At 47.6% G+C, this 27,130-nt stretch overlaps 1 protein-coding gene and 1 long non-coding RNA gene across 2 annotated transcripts; both read left to right on the forward strand.

Moving 5' to 3' along the window:
- Positions 1 to 5,028: 5,028 nt before the first annotated feature.
- LOC134506041 (uncharacterized) lies at positions 5,029 to 7,239 on the forward strand. Its single transcript, XR_010068770.1, has 3 exons — positions 5,029 to 5,341; positions 5,439 to 6,604; positions 6,920 to 7,239. It is a non-coding gene; the product is annotated as an uncharacterized LOC134506041 (long non-coding RNA).
- Positions 7,240 to 10,204: 2,965 nt separating this feature from the next.
- On the forward strand, positions 10,205 to 18,944 carry NELFB (negative elongation factor complex member B). The gene is made up of 13 exons (XM_063316416.1): positions 10,205 to 10,387; positions 11,197 to 11,360; positions 11,445 to 11,544; positions 12,425 to 12,655; positions 13,742 to 13,927; positions 14,236 to 14,348; positions 14,837 to 14,939; positions 15,690 to 15,785; positions 16,311 to 16,453; positions 17,279 to 17,385; positions 17,670 to 17,811; positions 18,132 to 18,240; positions 18,702 to 18,944. Exons 1-13 carry the CDS (start codon positions 10,283 to 10,285, stop codon positions 18,837 to 18,839), a joined length of 1,737 nt encoding a protein of 578 aa, XP_063172486.1. The 5' UTR covers positions 10,205 to 10,282; the 3' UTR covers positions 18,840 to 18,944.
- The last annotated feature ends 8,186 nt before the right edge of the window (positions 18,945 to 27,130 follow it).

The raw sequence follows: 27,130 nt of genomic DNA on the forward strand, positions 1-27,130 counted from the left end.
AGCACGTATCATGATTAAAACAACGATCACCTTTTATCATTACCTTTTCCTGACTGAAGGAAATCCTCCCAAGCACCCTGAGTAAAATCTTGGATCCAAGCTTGTCCACTGTCCTAACCATTACCCTCAACTGCCTGAAGACCCCGAACTTCACCCAGGCCTAGTGGACCCATGAATTCTGTTAGGCAATCACACCCCCAATATCCAAATCATGCAAACCCAACCCTGGCCTATCTATTTCCTCCTCTCCGTTTTCCATTTAATAACCAACTAATCAATTTCTGGATGGTTCCAACTGAGCTTTTTTATTGCTTTTACAGCCTGGTGGGTTATTTTGACTATGCCTTTAAAGCACACGTTTATTTTGCACTAGCATTTGTTTCTCCCACCTTTAAGCTTTTCCTGGTTCCAAAGAGGAGAAAAAAGCAGCCAGTATCTCAGGCAAAGAGTGAAACTGACTTACAAACAGTGAAATTGACATAGTTCCTATTATTGTTTCCCAGCATCACCCAAGCAGATGACTGGGGCCTAAACCTCCCCCGGCTTTTGCCCTCTCCTAATGCCCCTTAGCCCCTTCCATGCGCACAATAATGACACCTCCCCGGCCGTCACCATGCCCCCCATTACACCCCTCTATTGCCTTAACCCCCCCACCTCCTGCGGGGGCCAAAGACAATAGAAACTCGCTGCTTCCAGACCTCCCTCCCTCTCTACACCCCCGCTTGGAAAAAGAAGAAAGAGGGAGGGTGGGTAGCCCAGTTCCTACTCAGCAAATGGTCCCCCAAGATAAGCCATGATCCCCCACCCCGAAAACCCCCAGGTCAACCTGCATGGCTTGCATGGGTGCCCGCCCCCCTATTAGGGGGCTCCCGCTGGGGGATTAATGCGGAGAATGCATTTTAAACACCCACTAGGAGCCCCCCGCGCCGGGCGTCGCGCTCCCCTTGATCAGCCCCGCCAGGCCGGGCTCTGGCTCTGGCTCTGGCTCGACTCGTGGGAACCAGGGCCCCTGCGGTGGGCCTGGACGCTTGTGGGGGGGCACCCCGCGCGCGCGGCTAACCCGGGTTCGGGGCTCGTGGGAACGCGCCCGGGTCGTCGTGCGTCGTGTCCCCTCCCCTCCCCTCCCCTCCCCTCCCCTCCCCTCCCCTGGCCCCCATTCACGGCGGGGGCAGGACTCCCCCGCCGGCCGCCTCCCGCCCTCGCCCCTCACCTTGTCTCGGCCTTCCCCGGCCGCAGCTACTCCATCGCCGCCGCGCAGGCCGCGCCCAGGCCGGAGGGGGCCGCGGCCTCCCCAGAGGGACGCGGAGGCGAGCGGGCGAGGGAAGGCGGGCGCGCGGGCACGGCGGCGGCGCGCTCCCGCCGGGCAGCCAGGCTGGGCGCCTCCTCCGCGCGGGTGGCTAAGAAGGACGAGAGGAGGGGCCGGCTGCCGCGCATGCGCGCTCCTCCACCCGGGAAGGGGCAGGGCTTCACGCTCGGGCGCGCGCCGGGCGACGTCACTCGGCGCACCAGACAGAAGGGAGCGGCAGCGGCGGCGGCTCCTCTGCTTGGCGCCCCGCGAGCGTCTCTCGCCTCGGCGCGCATGCGCTGGAGGGAGCGGCTTTTCCTGTTCTCGCCCTTCCTCCTCGCAACGGTCTCCAAAGGAATGAGGCGGAACCCGGGGAGGGGGCGTGGACGGGGGCGGGGCTCGGGAGCGGCTCGGCCAATGAGGACCCCGGCTCGTCTTTTGAGTGACACGCAGTCCTCGGCCAGGACTCCAGAGGCGGGGATGACAACTCCCATCCCTCCGCTGCGCTGGTGGGGGATGATGGGTTTGTAGTCCGTCGCCCCTGGGGGGAGGGGGAGATGAGCTCCACGCTGCGTAGTTGGGGACGTCATTAAAGTCCGCTTTTAATGTTTATGATGATTGTGAAATAGTGATTTTAATTGTTAATATTTAATAATATTATATTAAGGGTATTTTTATTCCGAGGAAGGTTCTTAATGATTTATATCATATGATAATGCAATAGCATAACTTTATATTAGGATAATTACAGAACGTTAATTTTAGTTTCTGTGATTCTAAGACTCAGAGGTTGAATCATTTCCATTAATAGAAAGAAGTTTTATTACGAAATACTTATTTTGATGCTTTTCATAGGAGGAGTACTTTTTTTATTTTAAGAAAGGGGTTTAATGGATGTGATGTAAATCCTGTTGATGCCAACTTGCAGGGGGTAAATGCTCTTAAGTACCATCTACAGTTGTTAACTATTATTGTTTAGAAAAGATGATAAAATCCTGGTTTAATCATGGGAAGAAGGAGGCTTGTAAGTCTCCCGAAATGTTGGATTGGATTATAGACATACTGAGTCTGCATAAATAACATGGGATGCTTTTCCATAGTATCAAGAGTTCCGTGGCATTTCAGTTGCTAGAGTCAGGCAGCGTATAAATTTATTATCATCATCATCCAGAAAAAAAATGAGCTACTGTAGATCAGATCTTCCAGAGAGTTTTGGATCACTCCTATCACAACTGTTTTTACACTGTGGCCTCTGGGGTCCTAAGGCCCATCGTACTGGGATGCCTTGATTGAAAAAGACCAACACACTTTACCAGATCTCTAATATAATTGAGTTTCGGAATACATTTGAACTGTAAACTGGCTTGGAAACAGTTTAGGAAATGAGGTGGGATCACTTAGCATCCTTTGACTAATCAGCTGTGTGGCTTGCGCCAAAATGCTGAGCCCATCTTCATAATAGAAACAGCTCAACAGGAGTGTGGAATCTGCTTGGGATCCATAAAGTTAGCTAGAAGATAGCGATACGCCTTGTTGGGGTTGCCTAAAAGCTGAGTGGGGGCGTGCCTTCCATCCTGATAAACAGAGGTTCCCTTCTCGCAGGCAGGACTGAGAAATGCTTAGCCACACGTCTTGAGAAAGGGTGAGGTTTACTTGCGGCTCTGCTACCTTTAAGACTGATCGCTTCTAGAGAGTTTACCTCTCCCAGGGAAAGCTCGAAATCAATCCGGACTGGAGCAGGGTAGCTTCCGTAAACAGGCCTACCACATTCTTTGCAAAAGAACCCTCTAGGCCGTGACAATCAAATTCCATTTGGGATCGTTTGATGCTGGGCATCTGTGGACTTACCAATACACATGTGCACCAAAGCTGGATCTTACAAGCCCCGGGCTGGGAAGAAAGCAGTGGAAAGGACTTGGGATGTTTATGCATCCTATTTGATGCCACTTTGAATGTCTATACAGTTTCTAGAGGTCTTCTGGGCTAATCTGAGACATTTGGTATATTGAGGGCTGGTTAGAGAACAGTCATCTGCTTGAAGGTGCTGTCTGTTGGAAGGATGGTCAAAGGTCAGTATTCTAGTTGCATAGTTCTCAAATTTTTATTTCTCCGCTCTACCCATGAGGGACTCTGATAGGTTTACAGTGATTGTGTAACTTTTAAGGATTTAATTAACATTCCAATGGCTTGCCCCATCTCCAACCTGGATTACTGGTCTGTTTGAAGGTATCTGCCTTTGGAAATCTAACAGCTGAGGGTCCTCTACTTGAAGACATCACCTGTTTGAAGGACTGGGTGGTTTTATGTCCAGTTTAAAATTAAGATCCGTAAGAAGAGAGAACACGTGAGCTTTGGAGTCCCCCGCTCTGCTTACGAGCATTTCCTTTCTTTGTGGAAACATATTGCATCTCCTTTACAACTGTTTCTAAGTTCGCCATCCCAGCTAAACTTCATGATCAGCCAAGATTTGACAAAACTAAGCTATTAACATCAAAATAAGGAAGAAGGAATGGTACAGGATAATCCACAAGTGAATGTTTGATGAGGGTTGCAGCGTTGTATCAATGCATTTTCAGCAAATGGTGTTGTGTACACAGGCCTTTCCACATCCTAACCATCCCATAGCTATCTCTTTTTTTTCCTGCCTAGAACATGGTCTTCATCTCATCCACAGCCCATGCATGAGACACTAGCCAAAGCAGCACTGCTGAAAACATTCAGGTCTTTGTCTTAGAAGACATAGCTTCTCTTCTCAATAAAAGGAGCTTCAGAATAAAATTAAGTCGAAGTACCATATCACCCAGGGACGCGGTGGCGCTGCAGGTTAAACCGCTGAGCTGCTGAGCTTGCCGGTCGGAAGGTCGGCGGTTCGATTCCGCGTGATGGGGTGAGCTCCCGTGGCTAGTCCCAGCTCCTGCCAACCTAGCAGTTCGAAAACATGCCAATGTGAATAGATTAATAGGTACCGCTTCGCAGGCAGGTAATGGCGTTCCATGTAGTCATGCCGGCCACATGACCACGGAAGTGTCTACGGACAAACGCCGGCTCTTCGGCTTTGAAACGGAGATGAGCGCCGCCCCCTAGAGTCGGACACGACTGGACTTAATGTCAAGGGAAACCTTTGCCTTTACCTTACCATATCACCTACTTCTAATTCTTACACTATAATGTGTGTTTGTGTGTGCATGCGCTGTCCTAACAGCCTGGAACCACGCTGAGACAAGGAACTGGTCTCTAATGTTTTATTGCTTGTACATAACAGGAATCCTAACAAACTGAAGAAGCGTGGGAAAAACCCAGACATATAAACCCCAAAGGTTAAGGCAGCCCCGATCTGTGTCTCTTTGAATGGCTGCCCAATTCCTCAGTGCTACGCATGCGCTTAACAGTCTGGATGGGAGCCCCCTGCTCACCATCCTTACTCATGACACGCGCACCTTCAAGTCAGTGTTGACTCCTGGTGACTGCCTGGACAAGTCCTTCCTAAGGCTGAGAGAAAGAGACTGGCCCAAGGTCACCCAGCTGGCTTCGCGCCTAGGGCAGTACCAGAACTCACAGTCTCCCGGTTTCTAGCCTGATGCCTTCACCATTACATCAGACTGGCTCTCTACACTATAAATTTGCACTTGGAATTTCTGCGCAAATCAGTGTCCTCTTTTGGGGGTGATGCCTTCCTTCTTCTTCCAGTGATGTGCGAGCAGGGATGAAGGTTCACCTTTTCCTGCATTCAGTGGTGCCTGAAGAAGCAGTTAATCATAAGAGAATCTGTCCATCCTCCAGAAATGAATGCAAATGTATAAAAGGTCTGACTATATAGATACATCCATGAATCTTTTTGGAGCCTACAGAAGAAGGAAATAAACTTGACTTGTATGAAACAATTGCCGGTAACTGCATTGTTAGATGGCCAAAGACGTTGCACTATGACTATTCCCATATTGTTAATCTGGTTTTCCTTTCCTTCCTGAAGGATGGATTGCATAATGAACTCTCCTAGCCATTATGTTTGATGGAGGGTGAGAGCCAGCAGACGGATGCATCACCCACGTTGCCAAGGTAGCCACTAAATTACAGCTTGATTTGGCAATGTCATGGCTGTTGCCATGAGGTTGTATTTATTCTTTTAAAAGCTCCTCATTTCTTCTAATTCCAGAGCTGGCAGATGGAAGTAAGAAAAACCTGCCCCCAAAGAGGGAACAGATGTTTGTAAGTTGTAAGATAGGGTTAGAATTCATCTTGTCCTATTGGCGTTTATCCAAGTACTAATTAGATCCAGTCTTGCTTAGGTTTTTGTTTGTTTATTTGTTTGTTTGTCTAGATCAGCCACAGTTGGAGGGTGGTGATTTTAGAGTTCAGAGGAAAGGGGCCACTGAGATAATTGGGATTAAATGAAGTTGATGAGATCTTGAAGAAGAGAGAGGTGAGAATGTTAAAGGACAAAAAGCAATGCATTAAGTCATCTGTGGATCGGATAGAAGCAAGGATGATTTGCAAGGAATTAAAATAGAAGACTGGAGAGCGTTGCTGTAAACTAGATTGAGTTAGTTTTCTTATTCCTTGCCTATTTCCTTTTGCTTCCTTCTTTTTTTTCTTTCTTTCCTTTTTCTGCACTTTGCATAGTGTTGTTTATCTGGAAAGGAGACAGAAGGAGGGGTAGGTTTCTGTGTACACTCACCCTAATGAACAGGAACAGTTCCGAAATGTGGAAGGACTGGTTTAGCACATTTGAAGTAAAAGAGGCCATTCAGGTTCCTGTATCATCTAAGGAACCTCTCTTCCCTTAAAACTCTTTGGAATGCTGCAGCCAATCCTGGCTGATCTCAAGCAAGCTAAGCAGACTTGGACCTTCTTAGTATCTGGACGGGAGACCACCAGAAAAATCCAAGTTTGCAGACCAGACTGGGTATATCACTTCCAAACATTGTCAAGGAAACTGACATCACCAAGGCTTGACCCAAGAAGGTTTATATCTTCAATGACTATTAGAAGCTACAAAAGGGTGTACAGCATGCGTACAATTATTCAACCCAATTAAAATCCCTTAATTACTAAAAAATAATAAAATTGTTAATGATGAACTCATCGCTGTGGGTATGCTATTCAGTAGCTGATATTCTCCTCTTCTAATTCACGTTAGGGTGGTGGTTTTCTCCCCAACTCCACCTACCCATCCAGAGGAAAACAGAACTGTGATTACTTTCATGTTCTGGCCCTGTGCAAATTTCTGGTTCACGTGCTCCCAAGACCTTCCCCTTCGTCATGGTGGAATGCTTCTTCCTGGTTGCCAAGGGATGTGGTCTGTGATATGAGAGAAGGCAGGTGGGGGGCCGGTGGGGGCAGGCATATATTCCCTGAGTCACAAGGAGATAGAGGGGCACATGGCAGACGCCCATGAGCACATAACCTGGTGTCACCATGGCAACGGCTCTGATTATGGTTTTGCAAACTGACATCGCAAGTAGCAAACGAAGGCAGGTTGATATTTCCTAACCGAAGCTGTCTCATGCAGTCACTGCATATCGTCTGGTTACCTGCTATCCTTCTGTTTCGGATAGTAACAGGGAACAGCAATAGTAAGCGAACATGTTTAACGCTGAAAATTATGCACCTGATTGCTTTCTCTTCGGCAGAGAGGAGATCCGAAGCTGCCGTTTTCCTGTCTCGCTTCCAAAACCGCACATCTAATCTTCTTAATCCGAATTTTCCAGCACTAAAGAAAGACACGAAAGGCATAATCCGGGTCAGAAAAAAATGGGAGACTGATATTGGGCAAAGCATAGCTGAGATCTTTTTGCTAGCTGCCAATCCGCTGAGTGAAAGTTTCGATCTCTGCTAATTTGGGCGGAAGGCAAGTTTTGGAGACCCCCAGTTTCTCTCTCTGGAGCCTTGACGATTAAACCGGTATAAAATGGTGAAGAAGATCTCAGTACAGATACATGCAGTATCCCCGTCATAATCTCTCAACATTGGCACCAGATAATTCGGAAGATACTTTTCCCATCTTGTACCTATATTCCAGATTTTTTTGGGCGGGGGGGACTGTTAGATTAAAAATATGAATTTGCCCTTTCCATTCATTCATCTTAAATTCTGCTTCATTCAAATTTGTAAAGACCTGTTCAGTTTTATACCATTACTCATGATGTACAAGTAAAACACCCACAACCAACAGTTGATAAATCACTCCCGTATTGAAAACTACGTTGGATAGATAGGGATAAAAAATAAATCGTACATTTATTTTCTCACTGGCTTAATGCAGCAAGGTGAACTGAACTACACCAGGGTCCTCTTTGGTTCAGGGACCTAGCAGATGCCACAAGAGATGACATAACCAGAAGAGGACACCCAGATCATCTTCCTTGTTCCCTACAACTGATATTTTGAGGTTTACTGCCTCTGATCCTGATCCTAGGGGTAGCTTATAAGCATCATGAACTAGAAGCCTAGGTTGTTGTTCCTTCCTCTTTCTTTTCTAGCATTTTTGGGACAGATGGCTTGACCCAAAATTTACCTGAGGAACTTAAAGGATATTTTTCTTTCTTGGTTTCTCTTCCTCACGGTCACAGTCAATTGCCAAAGTTTCCCCATTGGCAAGGAAACCTATATAACCCTCCTTTTAAATTTCCCCTTGCTTAAAACTGGTTTTTTTTTTTTAATGGTGGTCTAAATTGACCTAGCAACAGCAGAAGCCCACTTCTCTGGTGAACATAACATATCCATCCTGTTCAGCAACCTGTCGGAGATAATCCCATTATTAAACTGTTCCAGGTCAAGGATTCTGATTGCTTGTCATTCAGGAATGTCCCTTAAAATTTAGGACATAGGTGAGCCTCTTTTATTGCAAGAGGAGTTCTTGTGCCTTCAACATCTGCCTGAGCTGCAGACATCCAGCAGGAAAAAAATTACAGAAACGGCTGTCATCATTCCATTAAGTCAAGAGTGGGGGGCACCAGCACTACACAGTGTTGCGCCTTCATGCGTAATGTGTATGAATGCATCTATGGAGTGGATTCACTGAATAAAGGAGGAAGTAATGGGAAAGGTTTACTTTCCCAGTACAATGGGCGCGGTGGCGCTGCGGGTTAAACTGCTGAGCTGCTGAGCTGGCCGATCGGAAGGTCGGCGGTTCGAATCTGCGTGACGGGGTGAGCTCCCGTTGCCAGTCCCAGCTCCTGCCAACCTAGCAGTTTGAAAACATGCCAATGTGAGTCGATAAATAGGCACCGCTTCGGCGGGCAGGTAACGGCGTTCCGTCTAGTCATGCCAGCCACATGACCACGGAGGAAGCGTCTACGAACAAACGCCGGCTCTTCGGCTTTGAAACGGAGATGAGTACTGCCCCCTAGAGTCGGACACAACTGGACTTAATGTCAAGGGAAACCTTTACCTTCACTAATGGGAAAGGTGGAAAATGGACACAGGTCACTTTGCACAGATTCAAACATACTTTTTTTTTTTTGCAAGTCTCTAAGGAAATGTGTGCTAAGGAATTAAATTGAAAGGGAACAGCTGTAGATTGGGTTACGATTGAATAGTTGCCGATGGCATCAGACAAAGAGAGCAATGTTGAGTTGGGAGTTGTGTTCCCCCTCCCTTTTCCTTTTCAAATGAGCTGCAACTACATCCCCTGGTTCAGGAGGTTTGCTCATCAATCCAAAATGTCTGTCCTCTGGGCCCTAGGGTGAAAAGGGGGGGGGGCAGCATGGAGGATGGAGAAGGAAGGGAGCGAGAGGCACTATCATCTATTGTGTTCCCAGTCCTCTAATTTGTGAATTTCACCATGAAATATTTAACACCATTTCCAATTTGCATACACCAGCATGCATATGCACACAACACAAAGGTTTAAAGATGATAGATGACAGATAGATAGAAGGTAGAGAGATAGAGGATAGATATTTGCTCTTAAATTAAGCCATTTGGAGCTTTAGGAAATGGAGTGGCATATAAGCCTAAGCATTTTTTTTTTAAATTGACCATTTTAAAAGGAAAAATCAAAAAAGAAACAAGAAGAGAAAAAGAAAGGCACAGAGTAAATCAGAGATTTGCAAGCATAAGATTAAGTACACATTCTCAGAATATTGTTGATTTTGTTCTAAATCCCTTATGTCACTTTAAAACTCCAGCTCATTATCAAAATCAAAGTTAGTGTAGGAGTATCAACGGCAGTAAGCAGCACAGTATGAAATCTAAGAAGGTGAAAAATTACAGGCTTATTTAGTCAACAAGAAGTCTATGCTTGCTTCACGAGCTGTGACTTAGACATTAATGCTTTATGTAGGGCGAACCCCAAATTTCGTTCCGTCGAGATGATTTCAGCAATTAATTTCAGACAGGGAATTTTGAATGGTTCATTTGCTCTCTGGCTCATTGGCCCATGCAGGCTAATGGAAGAAAAAAGACGATGAAGACACGGGGGTGGGGTGGGACCCTAAAACTAAAGATGCTCCAGTATCCTGCAGTGTCCAGCCAGATCCATGTCTACATCCTAAAACTGTACATATTTTTTTTTAAAAAAACTGATTTATTGTTCTTGCTGTTTTTTTAAAAAAAAGCATCCTAAAAAAGCATTAAAAAAGAGGAAAAAAGCCAATTTATTGAAAATAGCAGGGGAAGCTGACCCTGCGTCCTGCAACATTGGGTGTATCTTCTACTGCAGCCTTTTGTTTTATTTAAGTATTTCCACTGTTGGTTTTAGGTGATGGACAAGCCTTTGGGCTAAATATTCACATAAGCCGAGGCAACTTCCATAAGGACATCAATTTGGGCGTCTTGCTTTTTGTCGTTCCCCCCGTCCCCACGCCAAGAGCTCGGAGCGAGGCGACGCGCATCCCCCTTCCGTCGCGAACCGAGGCGGAACCTTCTACGGCGAGGGGGCGGTTTCCGGACGGGACGCAAAGCGCCGCGCGTCGGGGCCCCCTGGGGGACGCCTTACGCCGTTGCACCCGAGCCGTTAAGGGGCGGGCGGACCCCGCGCGGCTTGGAGGGCCTCGCATGATGTTTGCCGGCTTGCAGGAGCTCGGGGTGGCCAACGGGGAGGACTTGAAGGAGACGCTGACCAATTGCATGGAGCCGCTGAAGGCTATCGAGCAGTTCCAGGTTGGGGGAGAAGGGGGCTTCCTTCCGCGTTCCCGTTGCCATGGGGATTGGCCCCGGGGCGAAGCGTGCAGCTGCTTTGCCCTCTTCCGCGTTCTCCCAGCTTGCAAACCCCGGGAGAGCTTGCGCGAGGAGGGGGCTGAGCACAGCCCTTCTGAGCGGGTGCAAAAGGCAGGCGTGCTTCTGTCCTGCCTTGCACCGTTTTTGCTGAATTGCTCTTTTCAAATCTCTCCAACGCGCTCGTTCTGTTGCAGCCTGCCCATGCGGCTCTGCATGCATGCAAACTCCGCGGGGTGCCCTTGCTAACAGGTGCGGGTTCCCCTGCCCAGGTTGAGGGTTCACGTCTTGAAAATCTGTTGGTTTGTAGTCTGTTTATTGTCTCCAGGTGTTTTGACTGTCTTGTCTCTCCCCCCCCAATTTTTTTTTTACCCTAAATGCAGCATTTATTTGATTTCTAGAGGGGAGAATCCTATCTATCTATCTATCTATCTATCTATCTATCTATCTATCTATCTATCTATCTATAATGCACAGTTTTTCAAACTTGAAGAGGCATGGACCTTAACTCCCATTTCATGGGGAATGCTGGGAGTTGAAGTCCACCTCTCTTAAAGATGCCAAGTCTGAAAAACACGGCCATTTCTTAAAGGTGCTCTTCAGCATACCAGGTAATCCCTGGGGCTTGTGTTCTTCTGCATTGGAGGTGATGGCGTTCAGGAAAATGTGCATTGCATGCCTGGGTGAGGTGAGCTGAGAAATGTCGGGATGATCTGCTGTAATCTGTTTGAATCCCATGTGTGCAATGTTCACAGACAGAAAACGGCATCCTGCTGCCCTCTCTTCAGTCCGCTCTCCCTTTCCTGGACCTCCACGGCACTCCTAGGCTTGAGTTCCACCAGTCGGTGTTTGACGAGCTGCGTGAGAAGCTTCTGGAGAGGGTCTCGGCCATTGCCTCTGAAGGAAAGGCCGATGAAAGGTGGGTTTGGGGGACCACCCCGAAGGGACCTGCACATAGGGCTAAAAATGGGCTTGTGGACCTCTTTCTTCTCCCTTCTTCCAGGTACAAAAAGCTAGAAGATCTCCTGGAGAAGAGCTTCCCTTTGGTAAAAATGCCATCCATCCAGCCAGTGGTGATGTGCGTCATGAAGCATCTGCCCAAGGTAGAAACTGAGAACATCGCCATTGAATCTGGGTGCCATCTGAGCATGATAAAAGGTTGATCCATACTTTGCTTAGGTGGAATTCAAGACCATCCTTAGGAAGCCCTGTGACTTGGCACGAAACATTTCCAGGTTTTGTCCGTTGTTACGTAGAAGTCCATTTCCTCTGGTTCGGTTTCAATTAACTCTCTATTCAGAACCTATCAGGGCCAGAGGATGAATTTTGCATCTAAAGTATTCCTTTGTTCCTTTCTTCCTGAAAGGCTTTATCATCTGTCACCAGAAAGGACTGACATTGTGAAACATGCATGCCTGATGCAAATTAACCCTGTGTCAACATCTTTACAGACTGAGCACGGTTGTTTTTTTTAATTTCTTAAAGGGAAGAGAGTGGTACAGGAGTCCAGTAGCTCTGTCCCACTCTAGCTTTAGAAACATTGTTTTATTGAGCTGTTCACTGCAGAGCATAGAAAATGGCAGGCGTTTGCATGTTGGGCCAATGTGCTTTGTTTCGATTTGGCTCAGTGTGTTGTCAGAAGCCAGCCATTAACTGGTCTTTATGGTTGAGCATGTTGCAGGAACTCAGCCGATGGGGGACTGTGCAATTTCAAAAAATCATGGCTTGGTGCAATGGGAGAATCAGGCCAATATCTACCCTTGGAATTGGGTTGGTTTTTGAAATGGCTGCTTGTTGGGGCAGGGAGTGAGTGATCCTGGAGTCCTAAACAATGTGGCGTTGTGAAAACGCACTAAGACACGATGTCTAGAGGGTTGAAACTCTGCTTACCAGACACTAGAAGTACAGTAACTAGAGAAGCATCCGGCACAAGTTGGGACCCACCCTTTCGCAATTGAGTCCTGATGGCGTGTTTGAACCCAGGTTCCCGAAAAAAAGTTGAAGCTGGTGATGGCTGACAAGGACTTGTATAAAGCCTGCGCTGTGGAGGTGAAGCGACAGATCTGGCAAGATAACCAGGCCCTGTTTGGGGATGAGGTCTCCCCGTTGCTGAAGCAGTACATTCTGGAGAAGGAAAATGCCTTATTCAGCAGTGACCTCTCAGTGCTGCAGAACTTCTTCAGCCCTTCTCCCAAGACAAGGCGACAGGGAGAGGTAAGTGCCAAGAAGGATGGTCCGGCATGGTTGTTATAGGTAATCGGGCCAGCGGTAGGCCAGGATGATTTAATGGTCAGTGCATTGAAAAGATGGAGAACTGTTTGTCCTTCATATGTTGTTAGACTAGAATTTCCACCATTCTTCATGGTTGGCCATGTTGGCCAGCTCTTCTAGGTGTCATAGTTCAGATGGATTGCTCACAAGGTAATGTTAGCCCAATCTCGCTCTGTCTTATTTCTCAACCTCTCAGGTTGAGTGGAGTCCAAAGTTAGAAGGCATCATGCACCATCTTGAATTTTTGGCAGGAAGATAGGATATATTTTTATTATATATCCCTGTCCAATATCACCAAATGATATTCAGGAAATGACCATCTGTCAGAAAGCCATCCTTCTCTGATCTACTGTTTTCCCAATGTGTTGGACCTTATTGATGCCCAACCCAACTGGGAGATCAGGTTGGGAAAGGCTACATTAGAGCGTGGATTAGCAACTTCATGCTTTCCAGATACTAATAGAGATCCTTTGGCAACCACTAGGTTCGGCTAGCATGACCACTGGGAAAGGATTGTGGGAGTTGTAGTGGCATTATTGGTGCTCTCTCAGCTTGGTTATTAGCTTGTAGACATTTCATTACCCAACTAGGGAACATGATCGGTGCTAGTGGGTGTGGGATTTGCTCCATGTTTATATACAGTTTACTGCCCAGAGTCCCTCTTTTGGGGGAGATGGGCAGTAACGAAATGTGAATAATAAAAATAAATAAATAAATCTGTATGTGAATAGGTAGCAAACCCCACACTTGCCCTGATGATGTTCCCTTGTTGGGTCATGGAACATCTGCAAGCCAACAACCAAGGTCAGAGAGCACCAAGAACTCCACAGTTCAACCCTGAGCTACAGATACCCTCTTCTATTGGAACAAAGAAACTTGGTTGTCTATCCCCATGTTGGAGAGCAGGGAAGACCCAACCTTGAATTTCGCCCTGCAAAAGAATGGAAGGGACCAAAATGTTTGCCCTCTCTCTTTTTTCCTGATTGCTGGAGGCACTCAGGATTTTGCTTTCTCTCTCTTCGGGGCAAGGTGGTTCAGAAGCTGACCCAGATGATAGGGAAGAACGTGAAGCTGTACGACATGGTGCTACAGTTCCTCCGGACCCTGTTCCTCCGGACACGAAATGTCCATTATTGCACGTTAAGGGCAGAGCTGCTGATGTCTCTCCATGATCTGGATATCAGCGAGATCTGCACGGTCGATCCCTGCCACAAGGTACAAGCCCAGGGAACGGTGTGTAGCTCTTCAACCCTGTGAGCAGCAACAGAGGGTGCAATATATGGTGCCCTCAAAACTTCCAGGCTGCGAAAAGTCTCATTCAGATCTCAGAACAGCCCTGTTGCAAACTAAGCAGAACCACTGGCCTGAAAGCAGGCCTTTCCATCTGAAAATAAACATTTTGCACGTCTTGGGGGGAACCTCACTTTCCAGGTGTCCGCATTCTTTCAGGAGCTGGGTGCGCTCTCTCCCTGTTTGTGCACTGTGTCATATCCTTTTTTATTATTTTTTTGCTCCCTTGGCAGTTTACTTGGTGCCTCGATGCCTGCATTCGGGAAAAGTTTGTCGACAACAAGCGAGCGCGGGAGCTGCAAGGCTTCCTTGATGGAGTGAAAAAAGGTCAAGAACAAGTGCTGGGGTGAGTGCTTATGAATCTGGAGGCTGGTTCGACTTTTTCTGCTGTTAAAATGCCATTGGTTAAAACCATTCACAGAATGTCATGCATCAGCAGTGAGGATTCTGCTGTGTTTCCTTTTTTTTTTCCTTTGTTCTAAACTGCCCGGAGTTGCAGTGATACAGGACATTTTCTATGTAGGTATAGATGCATAAATAAATCACCAAATCCCCTCACATCCCTAGTCTGTAAATAGGTTTATTCTAACCAACAGTAATGACATAAAACAGCGTGCAAGCTTTTAAGCTCTGCAGAAGTCTTCATCGGCCAGGAAGCTAACTGGGATGAGAAAGGGAATGAAAGTGGAATAGGATTTGTGTTATGCATGTGCGTTTTAATCCTTTAAAAGACAAACGTTAGGGGAAGTTAATGGCTGGGAAAGCCAAACCTGAGAAAGTGGATTGCTGTCAACAGGCATGTGATGTGTTTCCATTTTCTCTCCTCTTCCCTAGGGACTTATCTATGATCTTGTGCGATCCATTTGCCATTAACACCTTGGCTTTGAGTACGATCCGGCACTTACAGGAGCTGATTGGTCAGGAAGTGTTACCCAGGGTACGTTAGGGAACGATATCCGTTGGATAGGATTGGCCACGTGGGGCAGAGCTAAAAATACCAACCCACCCCCCTGCCAACTCCTCTAGAAGGTACCATCCAGTTGTAATTCTAGATGAGGCTCAAGGGGGAAGTTTATTAAAGCCAAGAGTAATCATATTCAGTGTGTTTAATTTAACATAAGTTTAATTAACTCCATCAGGCAGGGATCTCAACCCGGCGGGGGGGGAGGGCTTGAATTTTGGCATTGCCGTGCTGTCCCTTCCCCAGAGTAAATCAATTTTCAGTGCCACTTGAGGCCTGCACACCCCAAAACTAGAGAGAGCCCATCCTTTTTTTAAAAAGCTCTAAGAATATTGTCCTAATTCATTGTTAAGGTATCCCTGATAGATGCTATATATGTGACCGTTCCTACTTGTAATCGCATTTTGCCCTTTGACCCCAAAGTGCTGCCCAACCCTACGTGGCTGCGCCTCGGGGGCAAAGGATGACGCAGGCCTCACAATGTCACACCAATTCTGCCCCTCGCGTGCTTGCATGCAACGCTGCAACACAAGTATGAAAGGGTGGAACTTGCATTGTGATGTCACAGTGCACATTTTGGCATCATCAGGGTTAGTTCTGGATGCCAACACAGCCGCAGTAGCTTAATCTTCGCTTTGTGTTGAGCGCAGTTGACCCAAGACTTAGACTGCAGCATCCAGAGAATTTACTGGGAATTCAACATGTTCAATGTTGTTGAATTTTCAGGAAAGCCCAGATCTTCTCCTGCTCCTGAGGATGCTGTCCCTGGGGCAAGGGGCCTGGGATGTGATTGACAGCCAGATCTTCAAGGAACCCAAATTGGTAAGGTGCCACCATGAATGAATTGTAGCTGTAGCTTATGGTTCTTGAAGGCCTGGTTCTCAGTAGCAGTTGCACCTGAATATTTTCTTCATGCCCATCTTGCAACGTGTCACAAGCTCAGTTCTGCAGATGATGAAAGCTGGGCATCATCCCAAAGTAGGCTTAACATCAGCGCCAGATCCATGAATTAGACAAGAGTAAATTGGAAGAGCAAAACCTCTCTTAGCTACAGGTACTGAATGATCAAAAAATTCCTTTCCATGTTTTGCAGATCAGTTCTTGTGATGAAGCCCTGGTAGAGCTTCTTACACTTGTACACTTTTCCCTCTTTAAAATATCGCAGGGCACACTTCTTCGTTTAATTATTATTCTGTTACCCTACTCAAGAGAAGTAGTAGTATATGTTTCTGGCAGAATGAAATCCGTTCCTTTTTTGGGCTGTGCTTTTCTGAACTGATGGTACTCTGTCCAGGAATACCTTAAGGGTGCAATTAGTTGACCCTCTGCTGCCCTTCTGTATCTCAGGAGGTGGATTTGATCACCAAGTTCTTGCCGATGCTGATGTCCTTTGTGGTGGATGATCACACCTTCACTGTGGATCAGAAGCTGCCTTCGGAAGAGAAGGGTCCAGCTTCTTATCCCAGCACCATCCCTGAAATGTTTCTAAAGTAAGTAACTTTGCTTTTGCCCGTCAGTCCAAACTTGGTGGCCAGCGAGGCTGAAGAAGCTGTGCTTCAGAGGCAGAAGCCAAAATAGTTGCCAGGAAGCAAAAGTGGGAAACACTGAAAGTCATCTTTCTGCTTGTGAAGTTCTGCAAGGCACTTGGGGGCTGTACTGTATGGCGGAGAACTAACAGTGGGTGAATCGGGTCTCCTTCCAGTGAAGGATTCAGTTCAGATCTCTTGAGTTGACTCGAAAGGAAGGGATTTTGGCGTTCTGGTTTTGGAGACATCTAGTTTGATTGGATGATTCCTTCCAAACTGCCACTCCGATTCAGAAAGTCTGTTTGATTCTGAGACTAAGAGTGACTCCCCTTCAAATGGAATTTGTGAATGGACGGTTTGCACAGCCCGGTGGAGAATGGCTAATTAGTCTGGCTTTTGGGCTTCTCTGGCTGGGCTTCGGGGAACCAAAACAAGCACAAGAGCTACAGAAGAGAAGATAGGGACCTGGGAGGCGCCTCCATTCTTCTGGCCGATGCAAAGGAAGGGGCCCTCTGAATTTATTGCCGGATGAGCGCCAAGTTTGAAGGAGCTTTCACACCCACGGGTGGGCCCCATCCTCTGCTGGTGGGCCTGGGTGTAGTGGCAGTGTCGGGGGTGGGGGGGAGCTGAGTAGCAACCCACAATGCCCTGGAGTCCTGTTGAGTCATTGTGGGGAGAGGAAAGGATGAGAAGGTTCAGCCAGCAGGCATCTCTGAAGAGTGCAGAGCTAGGAAAAAAGCATTAAAAGCAGTGAGAACATCGGCTGGAACTCTTCCTTATGTGTCCCAGATTCCTGCAAGAGCAGCGGATTGCCTGTGAGATAGGCCTTTACTACGTGCTTCACATCACCAAGCAAAGGAACAAGAACGCCCTGCTTCGCCTGGTCCCAGCCCTGGGTAAGTCCCCTTGTCCTCGTCTCTAATTTCCAGTGAAAACTCAGGACAATGGAGTCCCCCTTGCTTTGTTGGTTGTTTACGTCAGGAAGAAATTGCAAGACTTTGAAAAAAAAAAAAATAATAACCAATGCAATGAAGACATTGGGACACAATCCACCGGCAAGTCCAGTCCTCCCTCTCCTCCCCTCTTTAGAAAGAAGGTGGTCTGAAAATAGGTCCTGGGAGATGAGGGGGAACCCCCCCCCTTCTCAGAGCCCCCCCAAGTATCTGTCGGCATTTTGCAGGGGAGACCTTCAACGACCTGGCGTTTGGCGACATCTTCCTGCACCTGTTCACCGGAAACCTCACCCTGCTGGCAGACGAGTTTGGGCAAGATGATTTCTGTGCCGTCCTTTTTGACCGCTTCTTCCTCCCAGCCTGCCCCAGGTAACACTCTGCTCCTTCCCAGAAGGCCCTCCGCGACAACGGGCCAACCAACCCGGAAGTATTTCTTGCAGTTATAGTCTGCCATTCCTCAGAATCAGGTGGGAGGGAAGGGCTGCCAGTCGTTTTTATCTTCACAGGAACCTGGTATGGTTCCCAATAATCCTGAATGGTTTCTCCTCTGTTCTCTGGCAACTTCCATCTCCCCCAGCCAATAGGGCCGCTGCTGGCTGGGAATTCTGGGGCAGGCAGGGGTGCTGAGTGGGAGAGGCTGCTGGGTTCTGCAACTGGGGCACCAACAGTCTCATTCAACTGCTTCGCAGGAAGGAGAATGTCCATCGGCACCTGCTGAGAATGCTGCTTCACCTCCACCACAAAGTGGTGCCTGCCAAACTGGAGTTGCTCCAGAAGTCACTGGAACCGACCAAGCAGGTAGAGGGGCGGAGGGCAGGGGAAGAAGGATCCCACATCGTTGAAACCCCCGTTGTGCTGGCTAAAAACGTTTTGGTCATTCTGCGGGGGTGGCAGCGCAAGGCATGATTGTCGGAAGGCATCCTTCCTCTGCAAACCAGACTTAAATCTGTCGTGGGGCTTCTCTAGACCAGCGGAGGTGGAGTGGCTGCTGGCATAGATACTATCTGGCCCCTACCAAGTGCCCAGCTCTCAGACATAGATGGCATCTTCTGCTCTGTTACCAGTTCTGTGTTGGGAACCCTTAACGCACCTCTCATTTTTTTATTGCCCGTGTTTAACTTCTAGTGTTGAGTCCCCTTGTTTTTTTTTGTTTGTTTTTTTTAAAAAAAAGCCGCTGCAAAGACAGTACTTGCCTTCCTGCCTGCAACTACCAGGGCAGGTAGGGCGTCAACCACTTTTAAATCTTCTCCTTGGCACAGAGCTGTGAAGCGGTGAAAGAGCTCTACAATCAGCTTGGCGAGAAACTGGAACTCCGCAAACTGAGCCCCATCCAAGAAGCCGATGCTCCGCCGATGGACTTGCCTCTCCCAACAGTATCTGCTCCAGTTCAGCTGTAGCCCCCTTTCCCTCTGGAAGAGCAGGACTCTTTCCTGGCACTGGGCACCGAGGTTGGGCACACCCCTCGCTTGGGACACAGACAACAGCGTGCCAACTTCGAAGCCTCTCAGACGCCTGCTCCGCGTCTCGTCTCATGGGGCGCATCTCCCTAGAAGGGTGCTGCACAATCAAGGTAGAATGGGGGGGTGGGGTCATCTAGGGTGTCTGGATTAGCCCTGGAGGGGCAGAGCAGGTTTAAATCCAGATACAAATTTTTGTTTAAAAAAAAAATGCACAAAACAAACGAAGTATAAAAGGTGGGAAATAATTTGTGATGTCTTTTTTCTTTCTAGTGTAGGAGAAGTAAACTTTCCAAGCCCTGCCCTTGGTTTGGTGTTTTCCTTCTCTTGCCTTTTTGTTGCTGTCGTCGTTGACTCCCTCTTTGCACCTTCTCTCTTTCGCACGCATGCCTTTGTAGGTGTGCTTGTGCGCGTATGCTTTGGGGTAAACCTGGAAGGGTTGCTCTCCACCCCCAAAGGGGCGTGGCCCAAAGGAAACCCTCTCTCCTTGCAGGATGATGTTATTAATAAGGACCAAGAAGGGCTCCAAATGTGGCTGGCTTGGCCCTTAAAAGTCAGAGAGGATGTGGGTCAGCTTCAGATTGCAGAAAGCTGGTTTTAATGAGCTGTGCCCCAGCCCAAATGCAGCCAGAAGGACTGTGAGGGCCCTGCTGTGCAGGGAGATGCATAAAAGCCACCCCGTGGTCTTCATTTCCTAGTTCTCAGCAACAGCCACGTTTTGCCCTCCCTGTTTCTTTCTCTGTTTAGCAGCCCAGTGGTCTTCTGCCACTGCCTTCTCCAACCAGCAGCCTCCAGAGCTGGGTACCTCCTGTTCCACGAATCCATAGGCGAGGCAGTCCATAAGGGGTAGTCCCTCCCCGGCCCGTTGGATGGAGCGTTTCCTTCGCGTGCATTCTGGGCAGCTTAGCGTACCGTACCGTACCATCCCCAGGCAGGGCAGACAAAGAGCCCAGTCAATTCTTCCCCCTTAAAACAGTGTTGTGGAATAAACATTTCCCCCCACCCCCCTGTCATGTTGGGTCCCCGTTTCAACGTCCCGAGCATCCCACGCATTATATCTCACGCATTGTTTCCGGCTTGACCTGCCCTTCCCAGGCCCGTCAGGCACCTGTATTGGAGGTTTCGTCCTTTGTGCCACACAAGGCTGCCAAGCAGGAACCTGGGCCCGTTTCCTCTCGGGAGCTGTACGTGGAAACCCTCTCGGGCATCTTTTTCTCCACAAGGAACTCGGTGGCGGTTTTCCACCTCAAGGGGATCCCTTTGGTGCTCAGGTTTTCGCTGGACAGGTACTGGCTGATGGTGGGGATCACTATGGCGCTCTTCGTTTGAGCGATGGGACCTTTGCTGTCTGCGTCAGCTCGGGGGGGATTGGCGGCTGCCCGTTCTTCCTCAGCTAACTCCTCAGCTGGGCTTCTCTCCCAGCCAATCATCTGATCCAAAGCTTTCTCGTAGTATTCCTTGGCCGACACGGGCCTCAGCTTCGGGGGGTTTCGTGAATGAGCAGGTAACCCACCAAGTTTGCCCCAAGCGACTTTGGGTTGCTGCGGTTCGCCCCAGACATCCTTCTTGGCCGTGGAGTGCCTTGATCTCTGGAAAGCTTCGCTTAAGGGCCCCGCTTTTTCAGAGATGGAGTAATGCTGCAGCTGGGGGAAATAGGGGTTCCCTACACGGATGGGTGGGCCGTTTTCAGCAGGCGCTTGGTCTTTTTCCTTAACCAGGACCAGTTTGTTGGTTTTATACGTCAGGGTTGTCAGTCCCTGAGCTGCGTTCCTTGGTTGTGTGCCTCTCAGAAAGTCGCTACCGATCGGGCAGTTGGCGTCTACGATGACATTTCCCCTAGGTGCAAAAGGGGTAGAGGGGAATCATTGAGAAAAAAGAAAGCCGGTAATCATCCTAGATGCCTGTTGAATTTTGGTCACCAGTGAGAAGGCTATCTTAAGGGAGTTGTGCAGCGGAATGAACAGATAGGGAGGCTGGCTGGCCGTCAGGAAGGGGATGGATGGATGGATGGAAGAAAAGAGAAAGAAAGGGGGATGAATGGATAGAAGGAAGGAAGGAAGGGGATATATATCTCAAAGGGAAAGGTTGTAATATATATTAAGCTGCATCTTCAAGTAGCTCATTCAAAGGCCTTTCTGGATCTCTTCCTTGCTAATTTAGTGTGGGTGGGTGAGAGGAAGGGAGGGAGGGAAGGAAGGAAGGAAGGAGGGAAGGAAGGGGATGGCAGGCAGGGGTTGGCTAGATGGATGTCAGAAGGTACCCAAGTTGGACTTCTTCCCATTCAACATTGGAAGCAGGAAGTAGGATTTAGGGTCTGTACATGCATGGTGTTTTTAAATAAAAGAGGATTGCTCCCTACCTTGAAGGTTGTGCAGCTCTGCCCACCTCAAAACCCACTGGAAAAGAAAAGGGTTTGGAAAAGGCAGCTGAGCTGTGCTCCTAAGTCATTTGTCAGCCTCCAGGTTGGAGTTGCATGAGAGACACCAGTTTGATGTCCCATCCTCATGGGATTGAAACACTTAACAGTGGGACGCTCATACGCTCCTTTCAGGCAGTCAATTTCTAGAATAAAACCCACATCTATGAGTCTAGGCAGTGGTGTTTGAGGGAGGCAGATAATGAAAATACTGGTGGGGAGAAACCCCATACATGCGTCTCACATTCTCAAGTTTAAGGGCAGCGATCGGACGAAATGCCTGGGCCGTAGGAGCAGATACCTTTGCGACTTGCGTATCTCCCACTGACAACGAGGCATCCGGACCGACAGCTGGGTTGGCTTTGGGGGCTTTGGGTCTGCTTTCCCCTGGTAGATGGAACGCAAGTGCTGCTTTGTGTTATCTTGGGAAGAGAGGAAAACGGATTTTCCTGGGGAGGAAAGGAAAGAAATCTGCAGGACTGGGCAAGAGCCCAACATCCACCAGTCCGTACTCATCAGACAGAAAGTTTCAGGAGCAATGAGCCCAACAGAGGGGTAAAACTTGACAAGCCAAGTGGTTGCCAATAAGCATAGTGCTGCTGGATCTGGCTGAGATCCATCCAAGATCTCAGTTTTGTTTCTCATAGTGGCCATCTAGTTCCCTCTGAAGGGAGCAATTGAGACCTATCCTTCTCCCTAGGTGGTTCTCTTCACCTGGTCTTTGAAGGCAAGCTGCCTCCCACACGAAGTCTTCAAGGCCAGCAGCCCTCGATCCACTTGTCCTCCATTAATTTGCCCCAACGTTTCCTTAAAGCCTTACCATGCCTTGCAGTAACAAACACCACAAGTTAATTATGCACCGGGTGAAGAAGTGCTTCCCTTTCTAAATCCCTTTCCAATCAGGCTTGATCCCTTCCTGCTTGATCACTTCTTGCCCTTCGCAGGGAGGAGGCACAACATTACATAAAAAGTTTCTTGTTCTCTTGGCTACTTGCTTCCCTTAGAGTTGGAGAGCTTGAATTCATCCGCCAGTCTAGTCCATCTCAGCATAGCCTTGGTTTAGAATGTGCAAGACTATCTACAGTCACAGATCTATAGCAATCAATGGGGGAATTAAAGGAACATTATGGGATGGGTTAAAGGTAAAGGTAAAGGTTTCCCTCGACGTAAAGTCCAGTCGTGTCCGACTCTAGGGGGCGGTGCTCATCTCCGTTTCTAAGCCTTAGAGCCGGCGTTGTCATAGACACTTCCGGGTCATGTGGCCAGCATGACGACACGGAACGCCGTTACCTTCCTGCCGAAGCAGTACCTATTGATCTACTCACATTTGCATGTTTTCGAACTGCTAGGTGAGCAGGAGCTGGGACGAGCAACGGGAGCTCACCCCGCCGCGCGGTTTCGAACCGCCAACCTTCCGATCGGCAGCTCAGCGGTTTAACCCATAGCGCCACCGCGTCCCAATGGGATGGGTTGGCAACTCTATTAAACTGAAATTGGAAACCTCCAGGGAGACTTTCAGAGAGAAGGAATGGAGGACAAACAGTTTGTTTTCTTTGATTTACCTGGGTATATAAACTGGTATTCAGAGACTGCTTGATATTTCTTCTTCTCCACAACATTGGGGTGTTTTAACCTGTTCAGGCATACAGAAGACAAAGTATAGATCAGTTTCCAAATCAGCTGTCCCCTCCACTTAGTACACAGGACTCACATTTTAAATCGTCCTTGGTTGCTTCTTGCTTAAGGACTGATGGATCCTTCCTTCCTATCACATTTCTGTTGGACCACAATCCATACCGCTGCTGTGGCTTACATAATTATAAAAACCCAAAGGAGTTTGGTAGCACCTTCTTTCCAACTGATAAATTTTCTTAAAAGCCCTAATTATTTATTAATGGTTTTATGCCACCACAGACTAACCCAGTTCTCCTCCTCCAATGTCTAAAAAAATCACGTAAAACATGAGGTTTCTTAATGATCTCTCCTTCCTTCCTTCCTTCCTTCCTTCCTTCCTTCCTTCCTTCCTTCCTTCCTTCCTTCCTTCCTTCTTGTCTCCTCTCCTCTCTTCTTCCCTCCTCTCCTCTCCTCTCCTCTCCTCTCCTTCCTTCCTTTCCTCTCTCCTCTCCTTCCTTCCTTCCTTCCTTCCTTCCTTCCTTCCTTCCTTCCTTCCTTCTTCTCTCCTCTCTTCTTCCCTCCTCTCCTTCCTTCCCTCCTCTCCTTCCTTCCTTCCTTCCTTCCTTTCCTCTCTCCTCTCCTTCCTTCCTTCCTTCCTTTCCCCTCTCCTTCCTTCCTTCCTTCCTTCCTTCCTTCCTTCCTTCTTTAGATCAGTCAAAATCTGGTAGGTGCTGCCATCTAGCTAGGCACTTTAAGTAGACAGGTTGGCTAGGAATAATTCCTTCAGCAAGCTGGTGGAAATAAATTGGCTAGCTTTCCTTGAGTTCGCATTACCTTTTGTTTTCGCTGCTGCTGCTGCTAGTATCTTTAGGCTTTTCTGAATGCTCCATTCTCTCTTTCCGAGATGTGTTTTTGTTTTCAGTTTCTGGCTTGGCATTATGGGACTCTCCCTGCTTTTTGAAAAAATAAAATAGAAGAATTGCCCACAAGCACTATATGATCTACATCTGCTTCCATATTCTTCAATAACCATGGTTACCTAGGAATTACAGACTATTTGCACATCACACTAAGCAGGGTTGGCTTAAAATGAATTGCTACTGAAACAACAACACATTATCTAGGTTCTTCTCCCACTCACCAAGTTGTCTTTCTTTGAAGGTTCGTTTCCAGTGTTCTCACTGCAGTGACAGAACTTGGTTGTGCTCTCTTGCATTTCTGGTGGCAACCTGGGTGAGATGAATGCAACAACATTTCAGAAATACTGTATCTACTCAGACCAAAACTAGATCACCACCCTGCTGCCAGCAGCTCAGTCGTGCATTATCAAGGCATGTGCTTCAAAGGTCTCCAGAAATTCAGGAGGCCTGCAACGGCAGCAGAATGCTCCCCCAGTGGCTTGGAGTCCAGATCCACTTAGGATCTTGAAGTCTACTGTTGGGACTTGGATGAAGCTGGGGGAACCAGGGCGAACCGGACCATTTCAGACTGCAAGGGGAAGATGGTTGCTAGCGGTGGACTGAACAGGTCTGCCCCAGTTCTGCACAAAGAACCAGATCACCAGCCCTATTTGGGGAAGCACTGTACCTTTCAGATAAGAAGTGGTATAGTTTAACAAGAGCTATACCACATGTAATTACTGAGCTTCAGGTCTGTGCCTACTTTTACGGCTACCAGACTGTCTCTCAGCTTCCTAATGGAAAGAATGGAAGCTATAAATCAGCTTCCAGCTTAAATCTCACCTCTGCTAATGGCTCACTTAGGTGTGTAAGCCTGTATCATGCCACCACAACCTTCTGCAGCATAGAAGTGTTAATATTATGGAAGCTCAATAGTTGGTGGAAACAAATTCATTCATACTTGATCCCTAGATTACACACCAAGCATTTAACTCTTCAGCTAATCACAGGATCAAATTCTCATGTTCAGATATGGATCAGATTAACTCAGGATGCAGTTGGCACTCCTGAACATATTTAAATCAAGCCTGGATGGTCATCTATTCAACATCACTGATGCTGCATTCAGAATTGAATGAGAGGTACATCCCTTCTAATAAGAATCAGCTACTGGTTCATCAGGTAAAGACCTAATTAATTGCTTTTATTCATCTAAATAATACATCTCAATGAGGAAGAACCAGGGAATTATAGACACTAGAGCTGCTGATGGAATTTTGGGTCTGGGATTTGAGCTACTGTACAACCTGGCCAGGAGCCATTAGATGTGCCACATTCTTATGATCAACAAGTCTCTGAGCCTTTCAGCATGCATGAATGTTGAGCATTTTAGTTTTGAAGTTTGGGTCCTCTCCCACAGAGGACACGGCTTTGTCATTATCCTCCTGATGAGCCTCAAGTTCATCCTCACAAGGATGAGACTGAAAAATCATTTGAGGGCCCTTTAACAGACAGCAGCTCCTTCAGGATGGGTGGAGCTGACCACACCCAACATGAGATTCCCTATATAAGCCTTCAGTCAGGCTTAAGAGTGTTGGTGAGATGACATTCTTTGGCTTTTCAAAAAAAATATCTGGAGCTATCCAAGGTCCTGACCTTCCTTGCAAATTTCAGCAAGCCATCAAAGGCAGCCTTACCCTTGGGAGACAAAATTATGAATGGAACAACTCTTGCCAAGCACTGTAAGCTGGGGCTGCTGTGATTTGCTCCTCCTTCTTCTGGTATGCTTTTTCTTCTTCTGTCGAGGCTGCTTAATGATCTGGGCTGAGCTGTGTTCCACTGTGATGGTGGGTTTTTTTTCCTTCGTCAGGGCAATCTTGGATGGGCTTCTTTGCTGTGCCTTGGTTCCCATGGTCCTGTTGGCACAGGTGGGGAAGGAATTAACTGAGTAACAGTTTGATGGTTCTTCTGATTCTTATGCACTTCATCTAAAGACATGCTACTTGGGTGGAGTTGGCTTACCTGAGCAGATGCCTGCTCAGGGGTGAGAACTGCTGGTGAAGATTAGTGGGGGTCACTTTAGAGGAACAGCTGCTTCTCATGCTACCAAAATGTTCAGAAAAAAGAGCATTTTGACAGTCAGCATTCTGTTCTTGGCCCTTTTTTATGTCACATGGTGGTGAATTCAGACCATTGAACAGTTGGAGGGCACCAAGTCAGGACAGGCTGAATTAGTAGTCCTTCCATAGTTGTTGTTGTTTTTCCCAACCATTTCCCTCAAAGAATGTCTTGTTTATAGTGGAATATGCTGTTAAATCACCAGCATGGAAGTAAAACCCAGCTTTTAGTCTAGTTTGGTTCTGGCTGTAGAATGCACCAGGTGGAGTAGATTCCATTGTTCATCAGGATCAGGCAAGTATCATGGGTTGCTCTACCTTGCATGTCCTTTAGAGCTTGATTAAGACAAATAGGAAGAGTTAATTTTCATCCTCTGTCCAGTTACAATCTTGATCCAAAGAGAGAAATCCCCCACCACCACCACCCCAGTTTCTCCTATCATGTCTTGGTGGTACTGGTGCTTTTTCTAAAGGTAAACATTAAATAAGAGTCCAGGAGAGGGCTTCAGAAAATTGTGTGTTGGCCCCTGAGCTCATTTGCCAAGCTACTCCCCTGTCCTGGGTGATATCTAAAACAATTGCTCTGCTTCCCCTCTCCCCAAAATAAGAATTCTGCATAAAGTGGGGGTTCTTTAAGGGTGGTTTCCTACCTTTTGCTAAAGGAGGATTTTTTAAACCGTTGTTTGCTGACCAAATCACAATGGCCTGGTTGACACAGTACCCAATCCCCCTAAGAGGCCTAAGGGCAAGAACAACCAATTTAAAGTAGATGTGAAATGACCATTCATGATTTTAAGGGTGGTCCCAAGACCACTTGCTCCAGTAATCAGATCCATTCAGGACAGATCTTGACAAGAGACGCACAGCTTATAACACGGGCACAGCTTTTGTGGGGATGTGAAGTAGGGGAAAGAGCAACGGCTGATGCAGACACTCAACTTACTTGAGATGTATTGCTGGTTTCACAGCAGAGGCACAAGGAGACACTTAACAAGAGCAATAGCCTAGGATAAAATAGGGCCATGAGTAAGGTGTTGGGCACTCTAGGACTGAAGATGTGCTATACAGTGAAGCTTTCCCTGGGATCTCAGCAACTGCCTCTGTTGCTATGGAAACAGGAAAGATTCTACCATCCTGCCTGGTCCCCTCTTTGGTTTTCAGATCTACTCTGTCAGGTTTTATAGC

The sequence above is a fragment of the Candoia aspera genome, chromosome 16, assembly GCF_035149785.1.
Source record: "Candoia aspera isolate rCanAsp1 chromosome 16, rCanAsp1.hap2, whole genome shotgun sequence".
NCBI classification, from domain to species: Eukaryota; Metazoa; Chordata; class Lepidosauria; order Squamata; family Boidae; genus Candoia; species Candoia aspera.